The sequence below is a fragment of the Anser anser genome, assembly GCF_964211835.1.
Source record: "Anser anser genome assembly, chromosome: 2".
In the NCBI taxonomy this organism is placed as follows: Eukaryota; Metazoa; Chordata; class Aves; order Anseriformes; family Anatidae; genus Anser; species Anser anser.
In genome coordinates, this window is record NC_139721.1 from 49921144 (window position 1) to 49946518 (window position 25375).

At 48.7% G+C, this 25375-nt stretch overlaps 1 protein-coding gene across 2 annotated transcripts; it reads right to left on the reverse strand.

Annotated features, from left to right (window-relative positions):
* Window positions 1-3104: 3104 nt before the first annotated feature.
* Window positions 3105-24595, reverse strand: GATA6 (GATA binding protein 6). Of its 2 annotated transcripts, none has more exons than XM_083823494.1 (7): window positions 24442-24595; window positions 22384-23279; window positions 19195-19361; window positions 16255-16380; window positions 14676-14763; window positions 14470-14591; window positions 3105-6681 (listed from the first exon to the last, which is right to left on the reverse strand). In XM_083823494.1, exons 2-7 carry the CDS (start codon window positions 23258-23260, stop codon window positions 6514-6516), a joined length of 1548 nt encoding a protein of 515 aa, XP_083679620.1. In that variant the 5' UTR covers window positions 23261-23279; window positions 24442-24595; the 3' UTR covers window positions 3105-6513. The 2 variants fall into 2 exon arrangements, with proteins under 2 accessions (XP_083679620.1, XP_083679621.1); XM_083823495.1 differs by having other exon boundaries at window positions 14470-14576; window positions 24442-24594.
* Between the last annotated feature and the right edge of the window lie 780 nt (window positions 24596-25375).

Genomic DNA, 25375 nt, shown 5'->3' on the forward strand with positions numbered 1-25375 from the left:
GGACCCAGCCTGCTAGAGGCCATGCGGGCTCAGTGAAGGCCAGATGGAGCTCCTTGGCCCTCGGGTGCCTCGAGTCACAGCAAGCAGAGCCTGCCCCATCAATGAGGTACAGCAGATCTCATCTCCACCAGGTATCCTCTCCCCTCCTGTCCGCAAGCCCATTGCAAACACACACACTCTCTTCTTGGCTTTGTTGCAGGCAGTGGGAGAGGCACATCTGACAGGCTTGTGCAAAACCCCTCCAGTGTGTGAGCATTCCCCAGGATCTGTCCATCTGCCTTGGGGCTCTTTTGTACTGCAAAGGGGTCAGAGAAACGACGAGCCAAATACACAAGGCACATCTTCTCCCACTGCCTCTTGTGCCGCAACGCTGGGTCCCCAGCAAGCAAGGCACAAAATGCAGCCTTTTTTTTTTTTTTCTGTTATATTTATCCCCATAAGCAAAACAAGTAGGGTTTGGATCAGAGCCGGGGTTTGGTGCACTGTACAAACCAACCTACCATTGCTCCCCCTTTTTAAAATCCCCTCATTTGCAAGATGCTCCATGCGCCTCTGTTCATTTTTCAGGCTGCAGTCTTCACAGTATTGAAAGGTCACAGACGGAAGACCTGCAGACCATCGTCTTCAGCAAATGTTTCCTTCCTGCTTCTCCAACAACAGCAAGCTGCTTCATAGGCCCTGCCTGCATGTTGCACCATAGAAGATGAGAGATTTTCAAGTTTTGTTTGTTCATTTTTGAAACACAGCCCTTTCTTCTGTGCAACTCAGGATGTATTTAACAGGAAACAACAAAGATGCAGGACAGTTTTGGAGAGGAAGTAGGACATTTTAGGTAGGCGAAAAAATAATTACTTATGCTGAAACTGGGTCAAGACACCACAGTGTTTACCACGACTCACAGGAAAAGTGCCATGGGGTTTTTTTATAATGACAAAAATTCAAGATCTCAGCATTGGGTCTCATCCCAAAAAGTAATACAGTGTCAGGCCAAATGGAAACTAATCCAGCCCATAAATTACGAAGAAGCAGATGTAACCCACTTGGTCCTGAGCTCAGTCACTTTTGCTCTGCTAAAGCTGGTCTTCCAGTTTTGTTGCAAAGACATCAAGAGATTGAGCACTCCTCTTCTTCCCTTGCCATCACTCCCTTTGCTAATTATGTTCATTGCTTCATCTGAGACTAATTTTTCAGTAATATTTCAGTATATCTGGCTTCACCTTCTGTCCACTAGACCTTGTTATGTCTTTCTCTGTAGGATCAAAGCCCTTTTAAGTACCAAATGTTTTCTTCTCATGAAGGGACTCTCTAAATCAGTCACCTTTTAGTCCTATTTTGGATACTTTAAGCAAGCTGTGGTCTTTAAACTTGTCAAGGCCAGACATTTTCCCCAGTCCTTAAATCATTTCTGTGGTTCTGTTTCCCTACACTCTCGTTTTCAACATCCTTTTCAAATGTGCATGCCAGCTCTGGATGCAGCATCCCAAAGTAAAACTACCTCCTCACTCCTACTCAATATTCTCCTGTTTATTTGTTCAGGCAACGTATCAGAATTTTTGGTTACTGCACTGCTCTGCCAGCTCTTGTTTGGCTGCATGTCCACCAGGGCACCTAAATCCTCCTCCCCTCTCGTACGTCTTATTCCAATTTTCTTCAGATATCTTTAAGGAAAGTAGGTAAGAAATGATTCCAAAACAAGTTACAAACATGTAACAAGGATCTCAAAGCTTTTTGCAACATGTGGAGCTGAGGCCACTTAGAATTGCCCCTCAAGCCTTCAGCTTCCTTCTCCCCTGGCCAACTGCAATAACCCTTGCACTATATTTTAATACTGAATTCAGTGTGTTTGACACAACCCTGGAATTTCCAATGTATACATATTTAGGAACTGAAGGATCTGTGAGGAATGAAGTTCAGGACAGCTGGATAAGGAAGATCTGGATCTGCAACCACACAGAAGGAGCTGAAGTCCATTTTGGGTTTCCTGCAGCCGGCATTCAGCTAAGGCTCTTGGTAACAGGGACTGGATGTAACTCCTAAATCCATTCTTTTCTTGGAAAAGAAAAGAGGTGGTATTATTTTTATGCAGGAACAGAGAGCAAATTACCCAAGTTCTATATAGCAAACGTTGCAGGGCTGACAAATGTCTCTATCTAGGTTTGCAGCAAGAAAACCAAACCAAATCAGCTACTTTGGCTTCTCACTTCACATCTGGTCCTTGCGTTCTGCTGGCCCACAAGTAAAAAAAAACCCACGTGTGGTGCTGGAAAGAGCCAGGTGCCTCTCCCTTTGGGTGACATCCCCAAGTCACCACCAGGACTGGTTGTTTCTGCTTCACCCCATTCACCAGACTAAGCCCAGCAGTTGCTGCACCCTGTCATACCTCCACAGCACTCACACCACACCAGTGTATGCCCTCAATGCCATGCTGAAAAATACTTTGCACCATGGTAGGGATCGCAGCTGATTTCAAGCACTCTGAATAGAAAAAAATATATAGTTATGGATGAGGGCACCAGGAACAGTTCTAGTACAAAACCTGGGATCTAGGGAAGACAGGAGCCTGGGGTAACACACATGTCCAGGATCGGTCTGCTCTCAAGGGGTCAGCAAAGCAAAATGTGGGCCTGAGTATTACTTGGCATGGGAGCTCCAAGCAGATGCCTTGAGTCATTGGCTATTTCATTTCCAGAGTTGTTTCCAGAGAAAAGGCGCTATGCTAACAAGTAATTATATGTTGTTGTTGTTTTGTTTGTTTGTTTGTTTGTTTTGTTTTGTTTTGTTTTGTTTTGTTTTCAAATGTCAACTCTGAAGCTTCATCCTGGTACTAGAGAGCTGCTCTGGGGTCATTTTGGCTTGTTCAGCCTTGCTAGTAATTGAGACCCACAGTCGAACTCTTTCTTTGTTCTTTCTCAGCCCATCCCAAGGGCTGTCACTGAAGAGAAACAGGGATAAGTAAGGAAAGCATCTGGCCAGGCCGTCTATCGGTATCAGTGTTATTGGTGATGTATGAGCCAGAGCAAAGTCCAGCTCACACACCCAGAGCTGTGCCGGCTCAGCAGGACTAAAAGACAAAAATTAAAAAAAAAAAAAAAAAAAAGGAAAGAGAGAGAGAGAGAAATCTTTATTTTGCCAAACAGCTCCAGCAATCAGTACACTTGGAGAGCAGTTTTGTTGAGTAGGGAGGTACTCTTATAAGAGTTCTTGTAGACTTGTAGACTTTTTCTATGTAAAGTCATAACACAGAACCTCCTTGGCATCTGTAGAGTAAGGCAACATGGTACTGCATCCCCCTTCCCTCCTGCAGAGGAATAAAAACCTGTTTTAGGCCTGCTTCTGGTCCAGGGAAACAAAGTATTTCATTCTTGATGCTTTTGCTGATAAGAAATAATGGGAAACACCTTCCCTATGAAAAGCTGGTTTTCTCTCCTTTTTTTTTTTTCTCCTGCTTATATCACCTAAAATAGCATTTTCAGACTCAGATCCAAAAGGACTCTTTTTACATAGGGCACCCTTCTATGCCCCGCAGGACTCATTATCTGCAGGAACCACCCTAAGTCAGACCCTGGGGAAAGGTGGTGCTGAGAAGGGAGAAGGGCTTCCCAGGAGCCCTCTTCAAAGATGCCACGGGGTTTCAAAGCAATGTGACCATCCGCAGGCTGCTGGATGTGTGCGTATCCTAAAACTCCCTGGTTTGGTTTTAGTATCCTAAAGCTCCCTGGTTTAGAACAATTCCAAGCAATGTAGCTCCAACATACGCAGCCCTCTCCTGCCCAGCAATGAGTTTCGCACTGTGCTATTCAGAAGTGGCACACCAGCTAAGCATGAAAGCTGTTCAACACCAGTTAGCAACAGCTTTTTTATCCATTTAAGTGTCAACAATGGAAAACCACAGAAGAGAATATTTCAGCCAACAAATGTTTCAAAAGGAAGGAGATTCACCCTCTTCTCCACACCCTTTGCTTTTTAAACCCAGTGTTTCCCTGCATGGCCCTCTTTGCACTTGGATATGACTTTCCATCTGTAAGTCAGGAGGTCCAAGCCCATGTGGCCCTCAGGCTAGCAGGACTGGGGTGCTCAACCACATCAACCCCCAGGGAGCAAGGGAGTGATGTGGCCCAGCACCAAGGCTGGTGTGACAGCCCCACTGGGGCTGCTGGGCAGGTCCAGAGCAGCCCAAACCATAGGAGAGGCTTGGTCTGACCCTTTTGGCTAGAAGCTGTTCTTCACCAAGGGCTGTGTCCATCCCTTGGTCCTCACATCAGCTCCCAGGTTAAGGAGGCAGCCTCAGCCCTCTGGGTCTTACAGGCCAGAATTTCAGCGGGTGCACATCACCATAGCTTCTCCACAAGCAGAGGAACTATCCCACTTCACCCCCAAGGAAAATCTGGCTCAGGGAGGCGAAGACTCACGTCACAGCCACTCCATGGGGTGACGGTACCACTGGGCACGATGGCTGGGCATCCCGGTATGGCAGTGCTGCTGACGTAGCTGGAAAACACACACAGCATCAAGTCTTGCTCCCATCTGCGAAGCAATGCAGAGGATTGGCCCTCAAAGCCAGGCAGAGGTTTTCTGCTCCCCTCAGTAGCTCTTAGTGGTCATCTTCCCTTTTTCAGCACCTTCGGTTTTTGCTGCCCTTCAGACTTCACCTCCAGAGGGTGACAGAGGACACGCCAGGGCTCTGCCACACCGTTTGCAGATTTTTGCATACACAGGAGACCTGACTTTGACCCGTTAGCTACGGTGTGAAGGCCAAGCAAAACCATGGCAGTCCTCACAAGGTTCGGGAACAGTTCCCCAGGCTATCATCAGAAAAAACATCTCATGTGCACTCGTGTGGGTAGATGCAGGACCCTAGTTTTACATACCACTATAAGGCATAGAGAGGGGAGCTATAGGAATGCCACACACCACACAGACTTAGCCAGACAGAGCAGATACTTCAATGTGGGAACATCGCTGCAGCCATCAGGAATGCTGCCTCTATCAGGTACATCTCCATAGCTTTTAATACAGCTTAACAACTGCGGCTGAGGCAAAGGAGAAGGCACAGTGTACAGAAAAAAAAAAAAACACAAATGATACCCTTTTATTGGTAAAGCTCTGATGAAACAACTTTCCAAATGACATCCCATTTGAAAAACAATGGAAACCAACCTAACTATGCGTTAGCCACACTATACAGATTGCATCCTAAATTTTGAAGATGCCTAAATATCTCATGGAGTATATACATATGTATCAGTTAGGTAGTAAATTTTCATTGCAATTTGTTTCTTTCCAGCACATACTTATTCAATGGCAAAAAAAAAAAAAAAAGAAAAAAAAAAGAAAAAAAAAACAAACAAAAAACCAACAACCTGGGGATGCATTTGCTTTTTTTGTACAAAACTTATGAGCAAACGGCTACGGCAATTTTCCTGAGAGAAGGCTTGTTCTTTGAAACTCTTGCTTTAACAACTCGAAATACAGAAAGTGGATGTTTTTTGTTGCACTAAAAAGCCTAAGGATGCCTAGTTAAGTTTTTCTTTTAAATTATTTACGTACCATTAAGTTAAAATGTTTACATTCATTCATTCGTATAAAAACCGTTGTTAAATCTTATGCAAATGATTTAACACTGATTGCTGCAACGCAAATTGCACTTCTTTAAAAAATTATTGTATATATGGAAGAAAAATATCTGATTGCTACCCTGTTTACAAATTTTGACTGACTCTATACAGTTCAGCCGCAAAATATGAACTTTCATAAACCTCAGTCACAGTGTACTTCAAAAGTTATAATGCAGTCTTGCAAAGTGAGTAAATATCTTAAAACAACAACAAAATCTCCTTAACCCCGTGAGGCTTGTACCAAAGGCTGTGATTTCCTCCCCGGGTGTAGCTGGGCTCTGGCAGAGGAGCAGAGCAATGCGGGCGCTGGCGTTGGGGGGTGCAGGACAGATGAAGACGTCAAATGTCCAGTTCGGGGCGCCTGTGCTGACTCAAGCAGTACGTACACGCTTCCAGCGCTCTTCAGAAAGTATCTGGCTATGTCTAATGACTCAAGCCTCTGCTACTCCCTCCCCAACGCTGATGGCATCCATCAGTTCTTGGGGGAGAAAGTGATAAGAGAGTGAAAACAAATATACAATCAGAAAGGCAGCACTGCTGTGTGAGTTGAGGATGTAATTCTGGAATCTATCGATAGTTCTAAGTTTCTTTTTTTTTTTCCATTTTCTTTTTTTCTTTTTTTTTTTTTTTAGGTGTGTAAGGCTGCATTAGCTATCCCCCGGTGGGCATTTGCTTTCCCTATAGTTTTCTTGCATAGATGAGGAACAGGATGCTTCGGCAGAGCCTCTTTGGGAGGGCTGGAATCTGCCTCTGCCACCAAGGCACGGAAACAAATTCAGAGGAGCGTCCCTTGCCAGCACTCTCGCTGCTGCCACTGCCGCTCCAGAGAAGAAGAAACCCCGCGCGGATGTCTGGGGGCTGCCACACAGCTCCAGGATCCAGCTTGGCTGGCATCGGGTCACGCCAGAGCCAGGGCACACCAGGGATCCTGTCTCACGGACGCTGTCACCTCGGCTGTGGAGGTCAGGCTGACTCCTGTGTACAGCCCGTCTTGACCTGAATACTTGAGGTTGCTGCTTTCAGGGCTGGTGCTCTCTCCTGGGCCGGACATCACTGACGAGCTCGCCTGCAGAAGGAAAAAAAAACAGGGAGATTTTGCTGAGCAGATGAGCTTTGCACGCACTGCTTTCCTGGGTGTTTGTCAAAAGCCAGGTTTATGCCCCACTCTCAGGATCACACAGAATAACAGCATGGCTAAGGTTGGTAGGGACCTCCAGAGATCACCTGCTCCGACCCCTGCTCCAGCAGGGCCACCCAGAGCAGGGTGCCCAGGACCACATCCAGGTGACTTTCAAAGATCTCCAAGGAGGAGACACCACAGCCTCTCTGGGCAACCTCCCACTGCCTGTCTCCAAACCCCAGGTGGGGTGGCACCTATATTTTTGCTCCCCTGGTGGAAGAAGCCCCTTTTATCTCAAGTGGAGAAGAACTACGCCTCTGAATGAGGAGCATGTTTGCTCTGTACCACAAGCCACCACCTATGCTCCTGAGACAAAGCACAGAGAAGCCCTGGTAGGCATGAAGCTGAAACTCTGACCAGCACTGTAATCAGTCCATTTATTTTAACAGAGAAACGGGGAGTTGCAAAGACAAAGAAACAATCATTTTTTCCATGAGGCTGAGCAGATCCACTAAAGAGGAAAAATTTGCAGTGCCAGACAGAGAAGGGGCAACATTTTCACCTGATAAAGGAAATGTTTAAGAGCTGACTTCATGCAAAATTAACTCTTGGATATGTCAACTTTAAAACCTTAATTTACTTGTTAATGGATAGTCTTCGGACAAGATTCCTTAAAAAGAAGAAGAAGAAAAAAAGACTATCCTAAACTGTGACTGCAGAAGCTTCCTGCCTGCTGTTTAAGTGAAAAGTATACATATTTAATCATTTTACTAGAGTAGAGCTCTTGGCTGTCCTGGAGTCGTGCCAAGCTAGCAGTTCGTACATAGGAAAAGCGGGGCTTCGCTTATCCAAAGGCAATTTCCAAGCGGCACTTTGGAGTTTTTGTTGCCATGCTTAACCCAGCTGAAACCTGACCTTCTGAAGGAGATACTCCTTGCCAGTGGTCACTTCTGTCTGAAACAAATATTTTCTTTACCTTTTATTAAAATGGCTGATGACTGCTATTCTTGTACCCAGTCATCAACCAGGACCCCGTTTTCTCAGCTGCTACCCAAAAATGCAGACAGTGAAAAAAAAAAAACAAAAACCACCACTTCCCCCAAAGACAGCCAAAATGGCTATAATCTGAAAAAAATATGTTTTATGTTATCGCTCTATCAGATACACAACTGCTGTTCAGTAACAACTGATCTCTGTAGGCTCTTTTTCTATGACTGCACAAATAATTCAGTAAGGCAGAATTCATGCAAAACTTTGGGTCCATTTCTGGGTCTCACATCAACCTAGATTTTTAACAATGCTTTTTACAAATTATGATACATCAGGTGGACTCCTTTTGGCACACAAGGCCTGATTTTTAACAGATTGATTCTCCCCACACCGAAAGAAGGGTTTCCATTACAGTCAAACAGTGTTTGCTCAACTTGAGCCGAAAACACTGGGAGCTGCTCTGAAAGGTTCCCGGTTGCCCATATTTGCCGCTGCTGTTCCGGTAGGCAAATATCTTATCTCTGCCTTTTTTTTTTTTCCGGGCTCGGAAAGTGTAGTTCGCCCTTTTCCTGATTCAGCCCCACAAAGGTGAGGCTCAGTGCTGTGCCGTTTCCATGCCTGGTTATCAGCCACCCCTCCCTCCGGCACCCCAGAAGGGAGGACGTGGAGGCACGTCCTGTTTGAAGGCCGCCCATCCCTGTCCAAACGAGGCCGGATCCTGGCTCCATCGAGCCAGCGCAGGCAGGACCTGGGCAGGACTGCTGGGCCTGGAAACCCCACCCCGGTAATGTCATGACAAATCCAGTCAGCTCGGGCAGCTCCCAAAGTGAGACATGGAAAACAAACTCATGGGAAGGAGGTCGATGAATCACTGAGTTAGGCGACCCAAGCCTGCCTGCCTCTGCTGTTACTGCTCTGGCTTTGACGGGGGAAAGGCAGCCAGAAGTTACAGTTGGCTATTAGAGGATGTGTCAGCTGGAATAAATAAGCTGAACAATGCTGAAGTCAAGGGGCTATTCTAATTCACAATGGCTGGCTCTATCAATAAAAAAGTAATGGATTTATTGTTATTGCTGATATCTGATAACAAGACAGATAATCAACTGGAGCTCAACTTCTGAGGAAAAATAAAAAATGAATGAAATCCTTTGGGAAGAGCTTGCCTCCCAAACAAACAGAAGAGGTTTGAACCTGTTATCTGCAAAGGTGGTTTAAGGATCCCACCTTTTTTCTACTCAAAGCAGCCGGAGCTGGACATGGGGCTGCCCCCCAGGCAAGCTGTCTGGATCAGAGGTGGCCTTGCTGCAGAGGACATGCTCACGACGCTCACGGGGAGACCTCGGCTGAAGCCGCAGAGGGATTTAGACACTTACTTCCTCCCCACTCCTGCAGGCCCAGACCAGAAATGGGCCACTTGGCCTAGCACAGAGGGAATATCTCCATCTGAAGGCCTCCTGCTTTATTCCACCCACTTCTTCCTGCATGGAGACCAGGGAGAGGGGAGGAGTGCCCACCCTGGCCTCCCCCCAGGCCTCCGTGCCGAGAGGCAAAAGCTCCGGTCAAGAAGATGTGCTGACGTCTGGAGGGGGTGGCTAAGGGCCTTGGTCTGGACCTTTGCACCATCAGTTAGACCTTTGCTCCATCTGCTTCGAAGGTTCAAAATGCTCCACGCATTTTGGACTGTACCACGTCTGTAGTAAACTGAGCCTCAGTTGACAAACTGCTCCCTTCCTCTTCTATTAGCCTAGTTTAGCTTTGCTACACTTAAACGATAATTGTGGTCAGCTGAGACACACTTGCAAAAACATCTTTCACATATAATGTATTTTGGCAAACAGCAGTGAAGGCCTTAATTTTCCAGTCTCAGGCTCCCCTTGGTAACTGCCATCCCCACTAAGAGTGCTTTCTCCAAATGTTGTCACTCCCTGGTGTCTGAAGAACAGGTCTCAGTACTGCAAATCCACAATTTTTCCTTGATTTAGTGACCCCCTGACTACAGAAAGCTGTAATTTCTTGCTGGTCCAATTGATCCTTTTGTTTATATTGCAGATGTGTAAGTTTACATATCTTCTAATCTCTCCTTTGTATTATAGCAACATAAATCTGTGGTTAATACTTCATTAATTTCCTAAGGGAGGCAACTTCCACCATGGCTTGGGAAAGCTGATGACCCCACTGCTGTCGAGGGCTGTGTGAGTAATTGGCTTTATTGTTTTGGCAATAAAACTAAACAAAGCAAAATGTATGTGTCTATATGCATACATAAGGTCTGGGTAGTACCAAAAATACTCCTTTTCCTTGGTTTTCCCTGCTGAAACAAAAAAGCTGGATTGCCTTTTTCCATTTGATTAAAAAAATAAATAAATAAAATAAATTTAAAAATGCTTTCTTTTGAATACATGTACACACAGCTAAGAAAATGAATGACTGAATTTATGAAACTGACTGGGGAGAGGAAAGCAGCATCCTATTTTGCCCAGGAGTGAGGAATAATGCAGAAGAGATAGGAGACCTAGATTCATTTCCATTCCCGGTCAGAGGAGATTTAAACTGGCGTATCACATCTCCCAGCATAATGCCCTGACTACCAGACTATTTGATATTTGAGGTTGCCATGTTCCTCATGCCTCTTGTTGATCTTATTCCACCTGGTTTAGATAAATATTTAGTCATACCAGGACTGAGGCACTGTGTTCCCATTTTCCAGGTGAAAGTCCTAACAACCTTGCTAGTGAGGCTTTCTCGTGGAAACTTTGTCCCGGCAGCTACTGAATTATTATATCCCAACTGAAATCTTATCATCAGATAGTCTGAAGGACCCTTGGACATTCAGCTTTCCAATATCCAGGTGGTTAGGAATTTTTTTTTAAGAGGTTGAGTCTACGGGTTCATCCACACTCTGGGAGATACTGTACTCAGGCTGGTTCCCCCATCGCCTCCTTCAGTCCTACCAATCTTCTGCCTAGAAGGGAGCAAATATCTCTAACAACCTCGTGATTCCTCTTCTGAAAATGAAATAAAGCAAACGCACAAGAAGCTATTTCGTGAATTCAGCCCAGATTGTTAGTCATCAGGGGGACAGCTAGAACTGTACGTTTCCCCTAGCTCTTCACCTGCTAAGGCTGTTTCCTTCAGCTCTCCCCCTTTCCATACTACAACACTGAAGAGCCAGTCCTGAACCACTTCTAAAGATCAGCCTCCAAAGGAAGTAAACACATGTTTTACCTGCAAGACCACTGTCCTAAGTTATTCTACAGTTTTTCAGTGGTGTGTGGTTACGGTCCTTTTGAGACAGCTCCGAATCGGAGGCAAAGGGTGCAGTAGAGTCCTCTGAAAGAGGAGCTGCTCTGGTGCTGCTGAGCCTTTACTGACATCAGCTCTGGCTCAAAGAGTCTCCATGCCCTGCCATGAAAAGCAGATTTTACAGCAGTTTTCATTCTGCCTTTTATCCTAATAAGGGAACAAACCCTTCTGGTAATCACACCAGCTGGAGCCCCTGCATGGAAATGTATGGGTGTGCACTAAAGACTGTGCCCTTCGTTTAGCAAATTATTCCACGTAGTTTTTCTCTGTACAGTTTCAGCAGCATCAAAGGGAGAGCAGGTATAGATGCAGATGCAGGCTGCCTGAAACCTTCAAATCTTCTTTTTATGGGGATGTAAGGCAACTTCATATATCATGTAGCTGGACCTTTTCCATATTAGTAACACAGGACACCCAGTACTTATACTGCTTAGGAAAACTGAAATGGGCCTAAATCCTAGATCCAGATGTGAATTTGGCAAATAGCCCCTTTACAATGGGACAACGAAACATGCACGATCCAAACACTTCTACATTTTGGGATGTTTGAAATCAACTTTGCACCCATAGCAATTCATTAATCATATCTTTTAAATGTTTAAACTTCAGCTAGAACATAAAATCAACATTTAAGGTTCTCGCTAATTTGTCTCAAAATTGGCATCGTATAAAATTCCCTTCATGAAATGGATAGTCTCAAAGACATTTTGGTGAGTAATTGCTGCCCTTCTCTTTTTCTGCCCTCCCCTCTTTACTTTACTTTGAAAGAGATAAAGAAAGGTAGGGCAAAAAGTGAGTATTACTGACACAAATGAATTCTGCTGAATTTCATTTCCATTAGATTTCTACATAACTAGGAGCTCTTTTGGCAGCCTCCCACAACGGGCATAATAAATTACTTTTGTACCAGTAGAGGAATTCATTTTCTCTGTTTCATTTAGCAACAACATGGCTGTGAATTTCAGACAACAGTTTCTAAAACGTCATCATATTTTTCTGCCTAATGTCAATTTGGCATTTTTCCCCTCCTTACAGAAGAGCCAGAGAAGCAAAAACAGAGTGAGACAACAACAAGTTGCCATGCCAGTTGTGTAACGCGTGGGGAATGGGCCAGGTATGTCCTCCAAACAGGTGCCTGTGTTTCAGCAACGTCACCCTTCTTTTTAAAGTGACTAAAGATTAGAGAGTCTGGATTCATCTATCCAGGGGTTTTTACCTCCTGACGTGGCCTGGAGAAAGTTATGCTCCTTGTGCAAAGCCATTGCCTGGGCTAAGATTAAATACAAACCTTTGGGATATCAATATGTCAACTCAAATGGCAAAGAAAAAAAAATAATCAAGGAAAATAGAAGCCCAGTATAGTATCTGTGCTTCAGCATGTGATCAGATTAAAGGCTGTTGGGCTCTAAAATGCTGAATTCCCTTCCTTCCCGATGACTTCAAGGGGCCTTATGAGCCCTCAGCCTCCCCACAACATTGCAGCCCACTGGCAATGGTTCTGCTCCCCTCGCAGCTGGTGACCGCTTCCCAAATGATGCAGAGCGAGCCTCACCTGCCACCTCCCTGCTTTCAGCCTCCAGTCTCCCCTGTTGATGCTTGAGCATCATCCCTGCTGATGCTTGGGCACAACCAGGAGACACAGCCTGTCTCCATCACATCCTTTTCCAGAAATTTTTACACACGAGAGGTACTTTGCAAGCGTTTTGTACATGCAGGGCAGATGTGATGGAATCACGGTGGAGAAAAGGCTGCGAATGTCCTCTCCTAGGCTGATCATCTTTGGAAAAATCAAGGATGTCCTGGCACTGGGGGATGCCTTTATGTAATTAAGAGCAGCCTCAGGGTTTCTGTGCATTACTCTTAGTTGCTAGCAGCACCAAACTAGCCCTTTGTCCTGGGAACCACCAACACTTGTCTTGTACTCACGCAACTCCCTCTGCCAAAATTATATCACAAACTGTGCCACTAAAATTATAACACAAAGATTGCTAATTTCACTTATAGGGAGAAGGGCTGCAGAAAGGAAGGCAGAAGTCAGCAAGCCAGAAAAGCAACGGTGCGGGGAAAACGGGATTTCACCTCTAAGGTCTCCCCTTCCAGAGCAGCACACAGCTGCACCTCTGGGGGTCGGGATGGATTTTGGTTACAATTCTGTCCACTGTATAAATTGCACGACATTTCTCAGATCAGTAGGAAACCAAAGGGAAGGGCAGGGAAAGTTTTTCTGATTTTTTACCCTCTGCTAATATTAGGATGAGAACCTAAAGCAACACTTAGGGCCTCGCTGGGGGGACCCTGAACAGCTCACTTTTTGGTTACTGTTTCTTTTTTTTTCTGGTGTGACCCATTTATTTTATTGGACTGACAAGGTTTCCTCATGTCAAAGAGGAGCCCTGTTAATGATATCCTTGCCTGGCAGCATCAGAACCAAAAGCCCAGTGCCTCTGAAACTGGGTGGCCTTACCACCACACAAACAATCACATTTGCTAAAAACATTTTTTTTTCCCTTTCTACAATGAAACTTAGTATGTCATGAATTAAAGTATTGAAAGGAATTTGGATGTGGGAATGCTGAGACATATTGAAAAATAGTCATTATAAACAATGTCTTTTTTTTTTATTAATAAAGGAGTAGAGAAGGCCACGTTAGGAAAGCTTTTCAAAGAAATTATGTGGCAGATTGAAAGATTCAGAAGGCCAAAGGAGTGAGTGTGGATATGGGTATGCATAGCCAAATGGTTAGGAATTAATCTATATAAAGCTATGCAACTTTATCAGTAGTATTTGTTATCACATGTTCTAACTGAGTGAAGAAAGGCAGTGAGAGATGGTTTGAGCGTATGATGTGAAATCAGGATCACAAACTCGGGAGCTCGGGGCTGTGGGATGCTGAGCACCCGTCCCTGGAGGAGACCCCTGCCAGCAGAGGGCTGATCCCCATGCACCACAATCAGAACGGGTCCCCTGCCTGGTTTCATCGAGGTCTGGAGCCGGGTGTAAGCACGTCTCAATTCAGAAAGAAAGCCGTTATGCTTCCCTCCAGGCAGCAGGATAAACCCTTATCAGACCATTTCAGAAAAAAAAAAAAAAAAAAAAAGGGCACGTGCGCAATTGTTTCTTGAAAGGATCAATTGGTCATGATTTTTTTTTTTCTCCCGAGGAAAACCTTTGAAAGAGAAGAAACTAAACACTTCAAAACAAAATGTCTTAACTTAATCATAAAAATTATATAGGTCTTAATTAAGGGGTTTGTAAAGTACTTCAGCTCCTCACTCTGTTTACAGCTATATGTGATATCCTCCGAAAATCTTGTTCCAGTATCAGCTAACAAAACTGGAAAGTTTGTTTAGATTATTGTTCTGCTAGATAAGATAAAAGCTGTGATAACACTGCACAGTGATCAGCCTGCTTACAAACACGGATGCTGTGTCAGTACTTACCCCTGAAGCTGACGGTTGTGTGCTTGGGGAAGCGTTTTTGCTACAGTCGTCTGAGTTTGTAGAAGACGTGGATGTTGGAGTCATAGGAACTGCAGTAGTACTGTTACCTGAAAGATCGGGATCTGGCATTAAAAACAAGGATCTTCCAGTGGGGGGGGAAAAAAACAAACTCTTGTAGCTCAACTACCTTATCTTTTCATATTTACCAGAGCATGCCTTTGACTTATTTATGTTCTTAGGTTTTCGCTTCCTGGTTTGAATTCCTTCTTTTTTCATAGCAAGGGGTCGGGGAACCTGAAAAAATTAAATTTCCACACCAATCATAGAGTTGTACATGTGCTCTAATCACCAAAAGCCAAAACTAGAACATACAAGCAAATAATGATGTTGAAAATACACGTGAAATACACGTGAAATGAAGTCACGTATAGCAAGTCATTTTTCCTGTTTCACCGTAGCGATTCCAAAAACATTTGTATTTTATTTGGGCAAAGCAATGAGTTGTTTCAAGAGGAGTTTTATCAGAATTAAAAAAAAAAAAAAAAGGGGGGGGGGAATGTTTTTCTTGATGTAGTTTTTCCAACACCTCAGTCAGTCCACAAATTAACAGCACAATTTTAAGGAAAAAAAGGCATCATTTGGCCATAGGTCGTAAGAAATTAAATTGGACTGGGTGTACCTGATCCCCAATTCCTTTTTCCAGCCAGTTTCCAGATTATCTTTAGTGGTTCATTTTGGAAAGCAAGAATGTGAATGAAGGAGAAAATTCTCCTCTTCCTGTGGACCAGCTATGCAAACTGGATTGTCCCCAGTAAGTGTGTTAGGACAGAAGCTTCGTGCCGTAATCAGCATAGCGTCTGTTCCTATAAGCAGTTCTGCATATGATACAGCTTTTTGTATCCAAATTTCTGTTTGTAGAGAAAATGTGTTCAAAAATCAGCCTTGTGTTCTCTGTTATTACAACCATAATTGTTATACAGAAAACATTGGCTTAAAATGTATTTTAACTTTGTGATAACACCGGTTTGGAGAAATACAATTCAGCCATGTGCTTACTATCATTGTAATGTTTAAACCAGTGAAATAATTTACTTTTTCTAGACCAAGTACCAACCAGTCCTAATGCCCTTGTTCCTCAGACACTTGTGCATGGCTATAACCTAACCTACCGGGGCACAACAGGTTCCAAGTCTCACCCCAAACTTATTCCATTACATTCAAGTTATTTTCCTCCTGCATTATTGCATGTCAAAGGCTGGGACCACATTTAAAGTTTTGCAGGAATGGCTGGAATTACATTTAAAATTTTGCTGTCGTGGCTATGTCTGTCCACACTATGAAAAACTGTCATACTACAAGTCTAGTTTTTTTTCCATCGAAGAGCTGATTGAAATCACAGTGGCAAAAGGAGCTCTACCACATAACCAGAGGCAGTCTCTTTGTACAAATCCGTACAAATTTGCAATTACAAACCCTTTCAGGCACTGACAAAACCATAGCTCACTAAAACGGGACAACCGTTTTTCAACGACTAGAATCTTTCTGTGTTTTTTTCGATTTTATACACCTTTATCATTTTTTAACTCTACAGTTCGAAACCACAAGACGAGACCATGAAAAGTTTCACCAGAAACTTTGCCCCAACCTTCAGGAAACCCGATGCCACCCGCACACAACACCCAAAGCCACCAGAGCTTTGGCGACAGAGCACCGAGAGACTTGGGGACTGAACACCCAAGTCTTAGGGAGAGAGCACCCAAGCCAAGCCGGAGGGGACTTTCTTACCCCGTGAAGCTTCATGTAGAGGCCACAGGCATTGCAGACGGGCTCACCCTCGGCGTTCCTGCGCCACAGGGTGGTGGTGGTGGTGTGGCAGTTGGCGCAGGACAGGCCGAGCCGCCTTGAGGAGGGCTGCAGGCAAGCAGAGGTAAAAACACAAGCGTAAACAGGCAGGCAGGAGAGGATGGTTTGTCTCTTTGCAGTTTACTGGAACAAGGCTTTAAAACTTGGGCTTGGACAAGGGAGAGGGGTCGAGGAGGGCTTTCAGAGGGGGAGAGCACGTCAAAGAGCGTCGTCTCCATGAAGAGACTTCCTTATCATCACACATTTTATCCTCATGCAAAAAACAACGTGCCTCGGGAACATATTTTACAGAAGGGAGCTTTCCCTCAGCCCTCAGAAAAACTGGTGTGGGACAGCAAGGTTCACACTGCAAACAAGCCGTTTATGACACTCTTCCGTGGAGTTTGGAGCCAAGGTGAAGCAACCTCGTATCAGAAATAACCGTATAACCCAGCGCTTTATGGCCGCAGGCTGTATATCATAAGTGAAGGCAGTCCTCATAAACATGTGAAATGAAGGTGAATGGGTTATAAAAGTTCCTGTAACAAGCGATCTCTTTTACGTTCATCACAAGCAAAGAATTCCAACTGCATCATAAATCTATTATTTTTCAAAGTATCGCATTGTCAAAAAAAAAAAAAAAAAAACGCGACTAGCTCTGTGTCTGGCAGCTGAACAAGTTTACGTGGAAAAGTCAGTTTTAGACAATTGCATTAATCTTATTCTGCCTATAAAGCGCCCATAACTGAAATTACTGACTTGAGGGTACTGTGCCCTTCCTCTTGAATCATTTACTGCTGGGCTGTTAGACACAGCTCGGTCACCTTTGATACCACAGAGCTGCCTGCCACTTGGGAAACGGATGGAAATGTTTGAAGAATGAAGAATATTCCAGAGTAATAACCAAGTTTCTTGAATTTCGATGGGAAAGAGCTAGAGATTAAATAGGATTTTTGTAACTTTGAATCAGTAATTCATTATTAATTGCACAACAAGAAAACCAGCCAAATGTAATATCGGCCGAAGTATATATTTCTTAAAAATCGAGTTCTCACAAAAGCGGGATTTTTGATCTCATCATTAAATATGTATGTGCACAGTGTCCGAATTGTGCTCCAAATTGTGCTCCTCGATTCAATACAAGTTTTACATGGACCGGGTAAAAAAATTGGTCTTGACACAGAACGTTGCATTTTCTTTCTTTGCAAATGAAATACCATCAGATATTTCACTCTGTTAAATCTTTCCTTTTTTTTTTTTTTTTTTTTTTGTATGCAGTCTGGTCTAAATCTTCATATATTTTATTTCAATACCTTTCGCTCATTCCCGTAGCTAAACAAAAGTGAGGTTCTGGGCAAGTTTTGAAGCTAAAATGACTTTTCTGCCGCAGGAATTTTATCAGAAACTTCAGGGAAATCTAAACATGTTTAGCATTTTCAAAACATTTTCCCTTCTCACCTACATATTTCCAACGGCATGAACACGCAGTCACGTTTGATTTATAGCTATGGCCAGTACACTTGGTGCGGACTGTTGCACAGAACTATTTCAGAGTTATTCAGACGAGGTGTCGGGCTGAAATCAGGCCGCAGATTGACGGTGGTTCGGTCTCCTTACCCCTCACCCCCTTCCAAAAAGGGGAGGAACAGAGAAAGGCTGGGGCCAGGTATCGGCCGGCTCAAATCTGCGCTGGAGCCGAGCTCCAACGCTGCTCAGGGGCTGCAGACCTGTGTCCCTGCCGAGGAGGTAACACCTCCCCTGATGGGATTTAGGGGATGGCCAGATACAAAAAAAAAATGACACCCAGCGGAAATCAACTCCTGGTTTAATATTAAATGAAATGTTTAGGTTTAAGCAGACCTGGGCTGGGACTGCGAGCCCTTACTGTCCACTCCGCTCGTTGCTTTTTGTTTTCCCCCGTAAGGGCACTAAATTCAGACGGTTGTGAAATAAAGAACGGGACGTGTTTTAACACTACGAAAATAGGGGCAGAGAAAGCAGCTGGCGTGACTGAAAGGGTCTTGAAGGGCTGATCGGTTTGATACGCTGTCTCCATACACAAGGGTCCAAACATCAGCTCGGATTATACCGGCGTGATTTATTGTGGCTCGCTCAGTAACAGCCATTACGGAGGAGAGTATTCTTTTTCTCCACTGACCTCCACCCAGATTTGCTAAACATAATGTGCAGTTCCCGCTTGTTAAATTTTCTCCTTGCCTATTCAGTGCCAGCCTGAGTTATAAACAGGGGGTTCTGGTTTGTACTATTTATTTCCCCCCCTAGTTTTAGGAGTGTATTTTTAGAAAAATTGCCGCTCATTTCTTAGGAGTAAAACAAAACAAAGGCTATTATCATTGTTTAAACAATTGGTTTTCTTTGAATTATATACAAAACTTGCTTACATTCCCAAGGATCGAGCTCTCAGCAAACAAAGCAGGTCTGGAGAAATTCCTAGCCCTCTGAACAAACACTTTCCAACCTTGATTTTTTTTCCCCCTTTTTGGAAAGGCAACTTCCAACATGAGCAGCACCAAATCCTTCCAAATCAGTGATACTCCCCCACTGATGGGGTCCACCAACCCCAAACAAAACCAAAACCCAGCCACCCTGTGCCTGGCTTGTGGATTGTGGGGGGCAGGGGGTGATTTTGCCCACGCAGGGCCCAGAGGTGGCCCGGGAGGGTGGCTCTCACCCTAGCCACAATGGCATTGCCCCCCAAATCCAACCACGAGCCCCGCTTCGGTTTTGCAGCCAGGGGGTCCCCATGTGTAGGGGCTACAAGGGTGCTTGCCCAGCCCATCTGTGCTAAATGGGGGACCCCAGTGCTGCAGCCCTCGCCCCCCACGGCAGGCTGTGGGGCTGCCCCGCTCCTTCCCCACTCACCACTCTCTTCTGAGGCTTGATGAGGGGCCGGCTGAGGCCATTCATTTTGGTGTAGAGCCCGCAGGCGTTGCACAGGTAGTTGCCGGTGCCGTCTCTCCTCCACAGCGGGGTCTGGATGGAGCCGCAGTTGACGCACTCGCGGCTCTCGGACAGGTCCTCCAGCAGCTCTGGGGGCAGGAGCAGAGGGGACAGGCGGTGGGACACGGCCTGGACAGCGGCACCGAGGGGAGCAGAGCCCCGCAGAGCCCCGCGGAGGAGCGCGGCCGAGCCCCGGGCGCTGCTGAGCCGTCGGAAAAGCAACTCCCAGCAGCGACAGCAGCCCTCGGGTGATTTAAAAAAAAAAAAAAAAAATCCTCTTTTTTATTTTTCCCCCCCGAGGTGCGCCCGGAGGCTGCCGCCCCCCCAGAGGCGACGGGGCCGGGAGCGCAGCGCAGCACCCGCAGCCCTGCCCGGGGGGCTCCGGGGGGCTCCGGGGGGCTCCCTCCGACGGCTCCCGGCCCTCGAGTGGTTTTGCCAAAACCGGCTGGCACCTAGGGGCCGGTGTGCAAAGGGAGAGAGGGTTTTGGAAAGGGGGGTGGGTTGCTGGATATTTGCTCCGGGTCGAGGCCGGGCGAGGAGTTTTGCGGTAGGGGGTTCTCCTCGGAAGCGCTTTGTTTTTTTCTTCGGAAACGCTTTGCGAAGTGCTTAAACTTCGGGTTCAGGGAGCGGCTGGGGACCTGAGCTGCTAAGGCAGCCACGGGGAGAGAGAGCTTCACTTGGTTGATTTGGTTAAATTCGACCCCGTTGTTAGGAAGCGGAGGAAATGGAAAAATCTGAGTATTCTGCCATCCTGCTCGGACAGCTACTAAGCACTGAAAAAAAAAGGTCTACATGCACGGCAGAGAATAAAGAGAGCCTACATGCAAAAGCAAACACCTTTCCCCTCTGCCAATCCTTATATTCTCGTTCTGTCTCACCTCTCTCTATTTCGTGGAAAAAAAAATAAAAATAATAATAATTAAAAAAAAGAAACACGAATTTCCCATGTAACGCGCTGCGCTGAGCAGAAATAATTTGAAGGGAGCGCTGTGATTTCTGCAGCAGCTTTGGCGGTCAGGCTGGGAAAGCCTCTTACGGAGTGTGGATGATGTTTAAGGTCCCTTCCAGCCCAAACCATTCAACGATTCTAACCTCAGCTTTGTCACCGAGTTTTGCTCCCTCCATCCCCTCCGCTACCTGCCTGAATTCAGCGTTCGGTTATTCTTTTCTCCTTCTCTTATTAGCTTTGTGGGCTGTAAAGCGAAAGGGAGCTCGTAAATGTCAAGCGGCTTTCGGGACGGGGCTCTGGTGGCACTTTGCTGTTACAGAGAAACGGCTCTTGGCCCGTGCCCACCACCTTACATTTCTCTCGCCCCTTCATTTGCAAATTATTGCAAGTTAAACGGGAATCAGAAACCGGCAGGGTCCAGAGAGCACAGTCCAAATTACGCTGTCAGCTTGTGGCTCTCAGCACATCACCAAGATTTATTAATCTTTGCACTAAAAGCGCCACTGACTACTGTAATCAGGAAAATGCTTAAGGTCTCAAGGACGCTGGAAGTTAAACAGTTATTTGTCTCTGCTATTTACTTGATAGCATTACCTTCGTGCCTACTGAAAGAAACCCTGCCGTGATAATGTTTCCCGGGCTTCTTTTTTTTTTTTTCTTTTTTTAAGTATTTTCCCCTTAACGCGTGAGAAATAGATTTATCTCGGAGGGTAGCAAAATAAAGCGCTCGTTACAGATAAATATTTAGCAACCGTTCGAGCAACGTCAAAGAAGCCGTATCAGGCCGCCTAAATATCTCGCTATCAAAATGCATCTGCCGGCCGCAGCAGCGACTTGCAGCCCCCGACCGCTGGCTTCGCTGCGGGATTTCGTCCCCCAGGACCCAAAAAACCCAGAGCCGAGGGGGCAGGGCAGTGGCATCCTAGAGCACAGGGGCTTGTTGCTGGAAACATAATCAGTGCTGTTATTATTCTGACAAAAGCGAGGCAGCGGGCATCCCCCGGCTCTTCTCCCCCGAAAAAAAAAATAATAATATATACTTTTTTTTTTTAGTTTCCCCCATCACCCAGCTTTCCATTGGAATTTGGGGAAATTGTGTTAAAAACTCGATTTTCCTGTCGGCTCTGCTCTCCCTCTCCCACCTCTGAAGCTGACCCTTCCCCTGTCCCCCTGTCACTGCAGCGAGCACCAAGCCGGTGGCTTCAGGAGCCCCAAACCCGTCCCGTGGCACCGGGAGGGAAAGGGGAAACGGGATCGGGGAATTTTCGGCGACATTGCACTGCAAGGGAAAAATCACGGCGGGCGTAAATGTGCCTCGCTGGTGGGCAGCTGGTGATTAAAGTAAGCGCTGCTCCAACGTGTGCGTGTGGGTGTACATGCACATCTGTACATGCCTATATAGGACCCCCTCACGTCTCTGTATTTACATAGGTGTTTGCTACCTACATATATTCTAGAGAGCTACCTAAATATATTCTAAAGAGCTACCTAAATATATTCTAAAGCTGAAGGGGCTGCAATAATCGTTAACCTTGCCGCCCGCCGCTACGTCGCTGCAGCTCGGCCGCCGCTCTGCGCTGAGAACACCGACACCGCGAGTTTCCCTCCCTCGGAATAAAAAGGTGACAACACCTCTGAAGCGAAAGCAAAATTCCCTCGGGACGGCGCCGCGTTTTAGGCAGCAAGATTTTAACGGGGTTTCTCGTTCCTGTCAGTGGAGCGGGGTCGATTTGTTTCTATTTTTTTTTAATTATTATTATTATTATTTTTAAATCCTTTTTAAACGAAGCAACGGAGTGGATGGCGGATTAAATAAATAATCGCACATGGGCTGAGCGAGCCCGGCAGCTTCCCCGAGAGCTTCAGCACCGAAAAACCCGCAGCGAATCAATCCTTCACCAGATTCCCCTATTTAGGGGCAAGCAGAAAAGCACCAAACCGGGGAAACCCTTACGGCCGGCGACTCGCTGGGGGGACACCCCCGAAAATTAAAAGGAAAAAGAAAGCCAAAGCAACGCAGAAGCCGCCCCCGTGTCCCGCCACGGGCACGCGTGGGCCTCGTCCCCTCGCCCTGCCCGCCCCATCCCCTTGCCCGCCCCGTCCCACGTCCGCCCCGTCCCGTGCCGTCCCCCCCCGTCCCCCCGCTCCGTCCCGGCTCCTACCTGCGCTGGGGGCCCGGACGGGGATGGGGGCGGCCCGGCCCTGCAGGCAGTGCAGCATGGAGTTCTCGAAGGGCGCCGTGGGCCAGGCGGGGGTGAGCTGCGGCCCCACGTAGGACGTGTAGGGCGCCGGGTAGGAGCCGTTGAGGGGCCGAGCCAGCGGGCTGTACTGGTCCCGGGCGCCCAGGCTGTTGCCGTAGGCTCCGGGCTCCCTGGAAGCCCCGTTGGCCACCGGAGGGCTGGGCGAGTAGGGGAAGCGGCCCGAGGGGTGCGAGCCGCCGCCGGCTCCGTACGAGGGGCTCTCGGCCGCCGGCTGCGACCAGACGGCGTGGCCGCCCCCCGGGTGGCTGGGCTGAGCCGCCCCGCTGCCCTGCAGGTAGGGCAGCGTGGGCAGCATGGAGCCCACGCGGGTCGTGGGCACGTAGACGGGCGAGCCGGGCGAGGAGTGCATGAAGCCGCCCGGGGATCCGTCGTAGGGCGCGGGGCCCTGCGCGGCCGAGATGGCCAAGGTCTGGTACATCTCCTCGGGCTGCTCGGAGCCGGCGGCGCTGGGCTTGGCGCCGCGGCTGGCCCAGATCAGCTTGGTGGCTCGCTCGAAATCCGCCAGGAGCAGGACGTCCTCCCAGCCGGGCGGGCCGGGGGGCTGCGGGACCCCCGAGGGCAGCGACGGGGCGAGCGGCGGGGCGGGCCGGGGGCCGCCGTCGGGAGTCTCGGAGGAGCTGCGCTCGCCCTGGGAGCCGCCGCAGGAGGAGGAGGAGGAGGAGGAGGAAGGCGAAGGAGGAGACGGGCCCGGCTCGCTGGCCGCGAAGGGGCAGGAGGAAGCGCCGGAGTCCGCAGCGCCCCGCTTCAGCACGCACCAGCCGCCTTCAGCCACGGCCATCCAGGTCCCCTTCTAGCCGCTGGGTGGGGATGGGGAAGGGAGGAGGGCAGGGGGAGGAGGGAGAGAGGGAGGGAGGGAGGGGAGGGGAGGGGAGAGGGGTCCGCAGGGCAGGGCGGGGAGGGAGGGCACAAAAGAGTAGGGAGGGAGGGGGGAGAAATAATAACAACAAAGTTAGCGAGCGGGACAGCCGCTCTCCCTCCCGCAACGAGGCTCAGCGGGGACCCTCCAGGCACCCCACGGCTCACATCGCCCCATCGCTGCCCCCCCTTCCCCAGCGGGCTCGGGAGCAGGGAGTGGGGACAAGGGGGGGGGGGGGTGCAGAGGGACGTGTCCCCTGCCTTGGCCGCCGCCGCTGCCCTTGTTGTTGTTAGCGCTGCCTCAATGAATGAGTCATTTGACTCGGTTCCACCGAGAAAACAATTAGCAGGGCGATCCCTTGAAGGGTGCTTCTCCGGAGGGAGACGGGAGCTTCTCCGCCGGGAGCCCCCGCTCTTTTGCTCGTTTCCAGCCCAAGGTCACGGAAAGGAGGAGGAGGAGGAGGAGGAGGAGGGGAAGGCACCCGGGAGCCGGGGGATGCGCAGGGGCCGGGCCCCGACGTGTGCGCGGCGGGGATGGGGCCGGGATGGGGTCGGGGCCGGGGGTGCCGTGCGCGGGGCAGGAGCCGGTGCCAGCGGGACGGCCCCGATCCCCAGCAGGTCCTTCTGGGGTCGGCACGGTCCCGCCGCCAGCCGGACTCCGCTGGCATCCCGGGGCCGCCGGCGCACGGGCACCCGCGGCGCTTCGGGGGGGAAGGAGCAGAAAGGGAAAGGGGACCCCGAGAGGTGACAGCGAGCAAAGCCTCCGGTGGGGGTCCCCTCCCTCAGCCCGCCGAGATAACCGCCCCCCGAACCGCGCAGCGAGCCCGGCCCCACGCACCCCCCCGCCCCCCCGGCAGACAGGCACGGGACGCCTCTCTCTATCCCCCTGCGAGATAACGGGCAGATAGATAAGGGCCGGCCAGATAAGGGCTGCAGCCACCGGCGTCGGATGTTTGCCCACCGGGGCTCCCCGGGGCTCCCCCGGCCGGGCGCAGCTCGGCTCCCCTCGGCGGCCGGCCCCGGGGTGGGATGGGGGGTGGGGGGGTGGGAGGGGGAGATGGGGCCGGGGAAAGTCGGGGACAAGCGAGAGGGGCCGGGCCAAACCTGCTGCCGGTGGCCCTCATGGGGCCGGTTCCTCGGGAGGTAAATCCGGTGCCGAGGGGGGCGAGCGGCGGCGGCGAGTCCGGCGGCGGCGGCGGGCGGCTCGATGTATAAAAAGGAGAGAGGAGGAGGCGCCTCTCGCAGCCCTGCCGGAAAAGTGCAGGCAGCCGGCCCTGATTGGGCTCGGCCGGCCCTAAAACAAACACGGAGCTCCGCAGGGGTGCCAGGCCCGCCGGCGAGCCGGCCCGCGGCGCGGCCACGGCGGGGGCGGGCGCCCTGGAGGCCGCCCCGTCGAGGGGAGGGGGGGGGGACGGGGAGGGGGACGGGGACACGCGGCACGGGGACGTGGGGGGGGCACCGCAGCGATGGGAAGGGGGCAGCGGCCCCCTGCCCGGGGGTGAGCGGACTGGGCTCGTATAAATGATTATTATTATTTTAAACCACAATGAATGCCTCCCCCCCTCCGTTTAGGGGAAATATTCACATTTTCTTAGGGATTTTTTGTGCCCCGGAGGATGTGCGCCTGGCTCCCGCTGCAAGGGATCAGGTGAACGACCCCAAATCTCCCGATTTTTATAATCGGAGCTATCCGAGAGGAAAAAAACGTGGCTCCTCCTTGAGCTACCCCAGCCATCAGGTGAAGCCAAAGCCGGCCGTAGGATGTGGCCAAGCCAGCAGCAGGCGGTAGGCATTTTTCCGCTGTTTCTTTCTCATTCTTCCCTTTTTCTTCCCCCCACCCCAACCTCTCCCTTTAACCCCCCCCCCCCCCCCCCGGCCCTATCCTCTTATCTCAGCTGTGTACAAACTGATACGGCACTTAGCAGGAAAGTGACTGGAAATTAAAATAACTCGGTTCGCCAGGGGTTATCAGCTGGGTATCTGTCATCATCAGTCCCCACACAAAGACGCATCCGCGGCCAGGGCTGGCAGCAGAGCT

Bases quoted from the DNA above. Each gene is read 5' to 3' on its own strand.
- GATA6 (XM_083823494.1), bottom strand. From the start codon at position 23,260: ATGGCCGTGGCTGAAGGCGGCTGGTGCGTGCTGAAGCGGGGCGCTGCG. The intron at 14,592-14,675 runs GTAAATATGAAA...TTTTAATGCCAG, and splicing joins TAAGTCAAAGGCATGCTCTG to ATCCCGATCTTTCAGGTAAC. The intron at 6,682-14,469 runs GTAAGTACTGAC...TTCCTTCTGCAG, and splicing joins CACAACCGTCAGCTTCAGGG to GCGAGCTCGTCAGTGATGTC.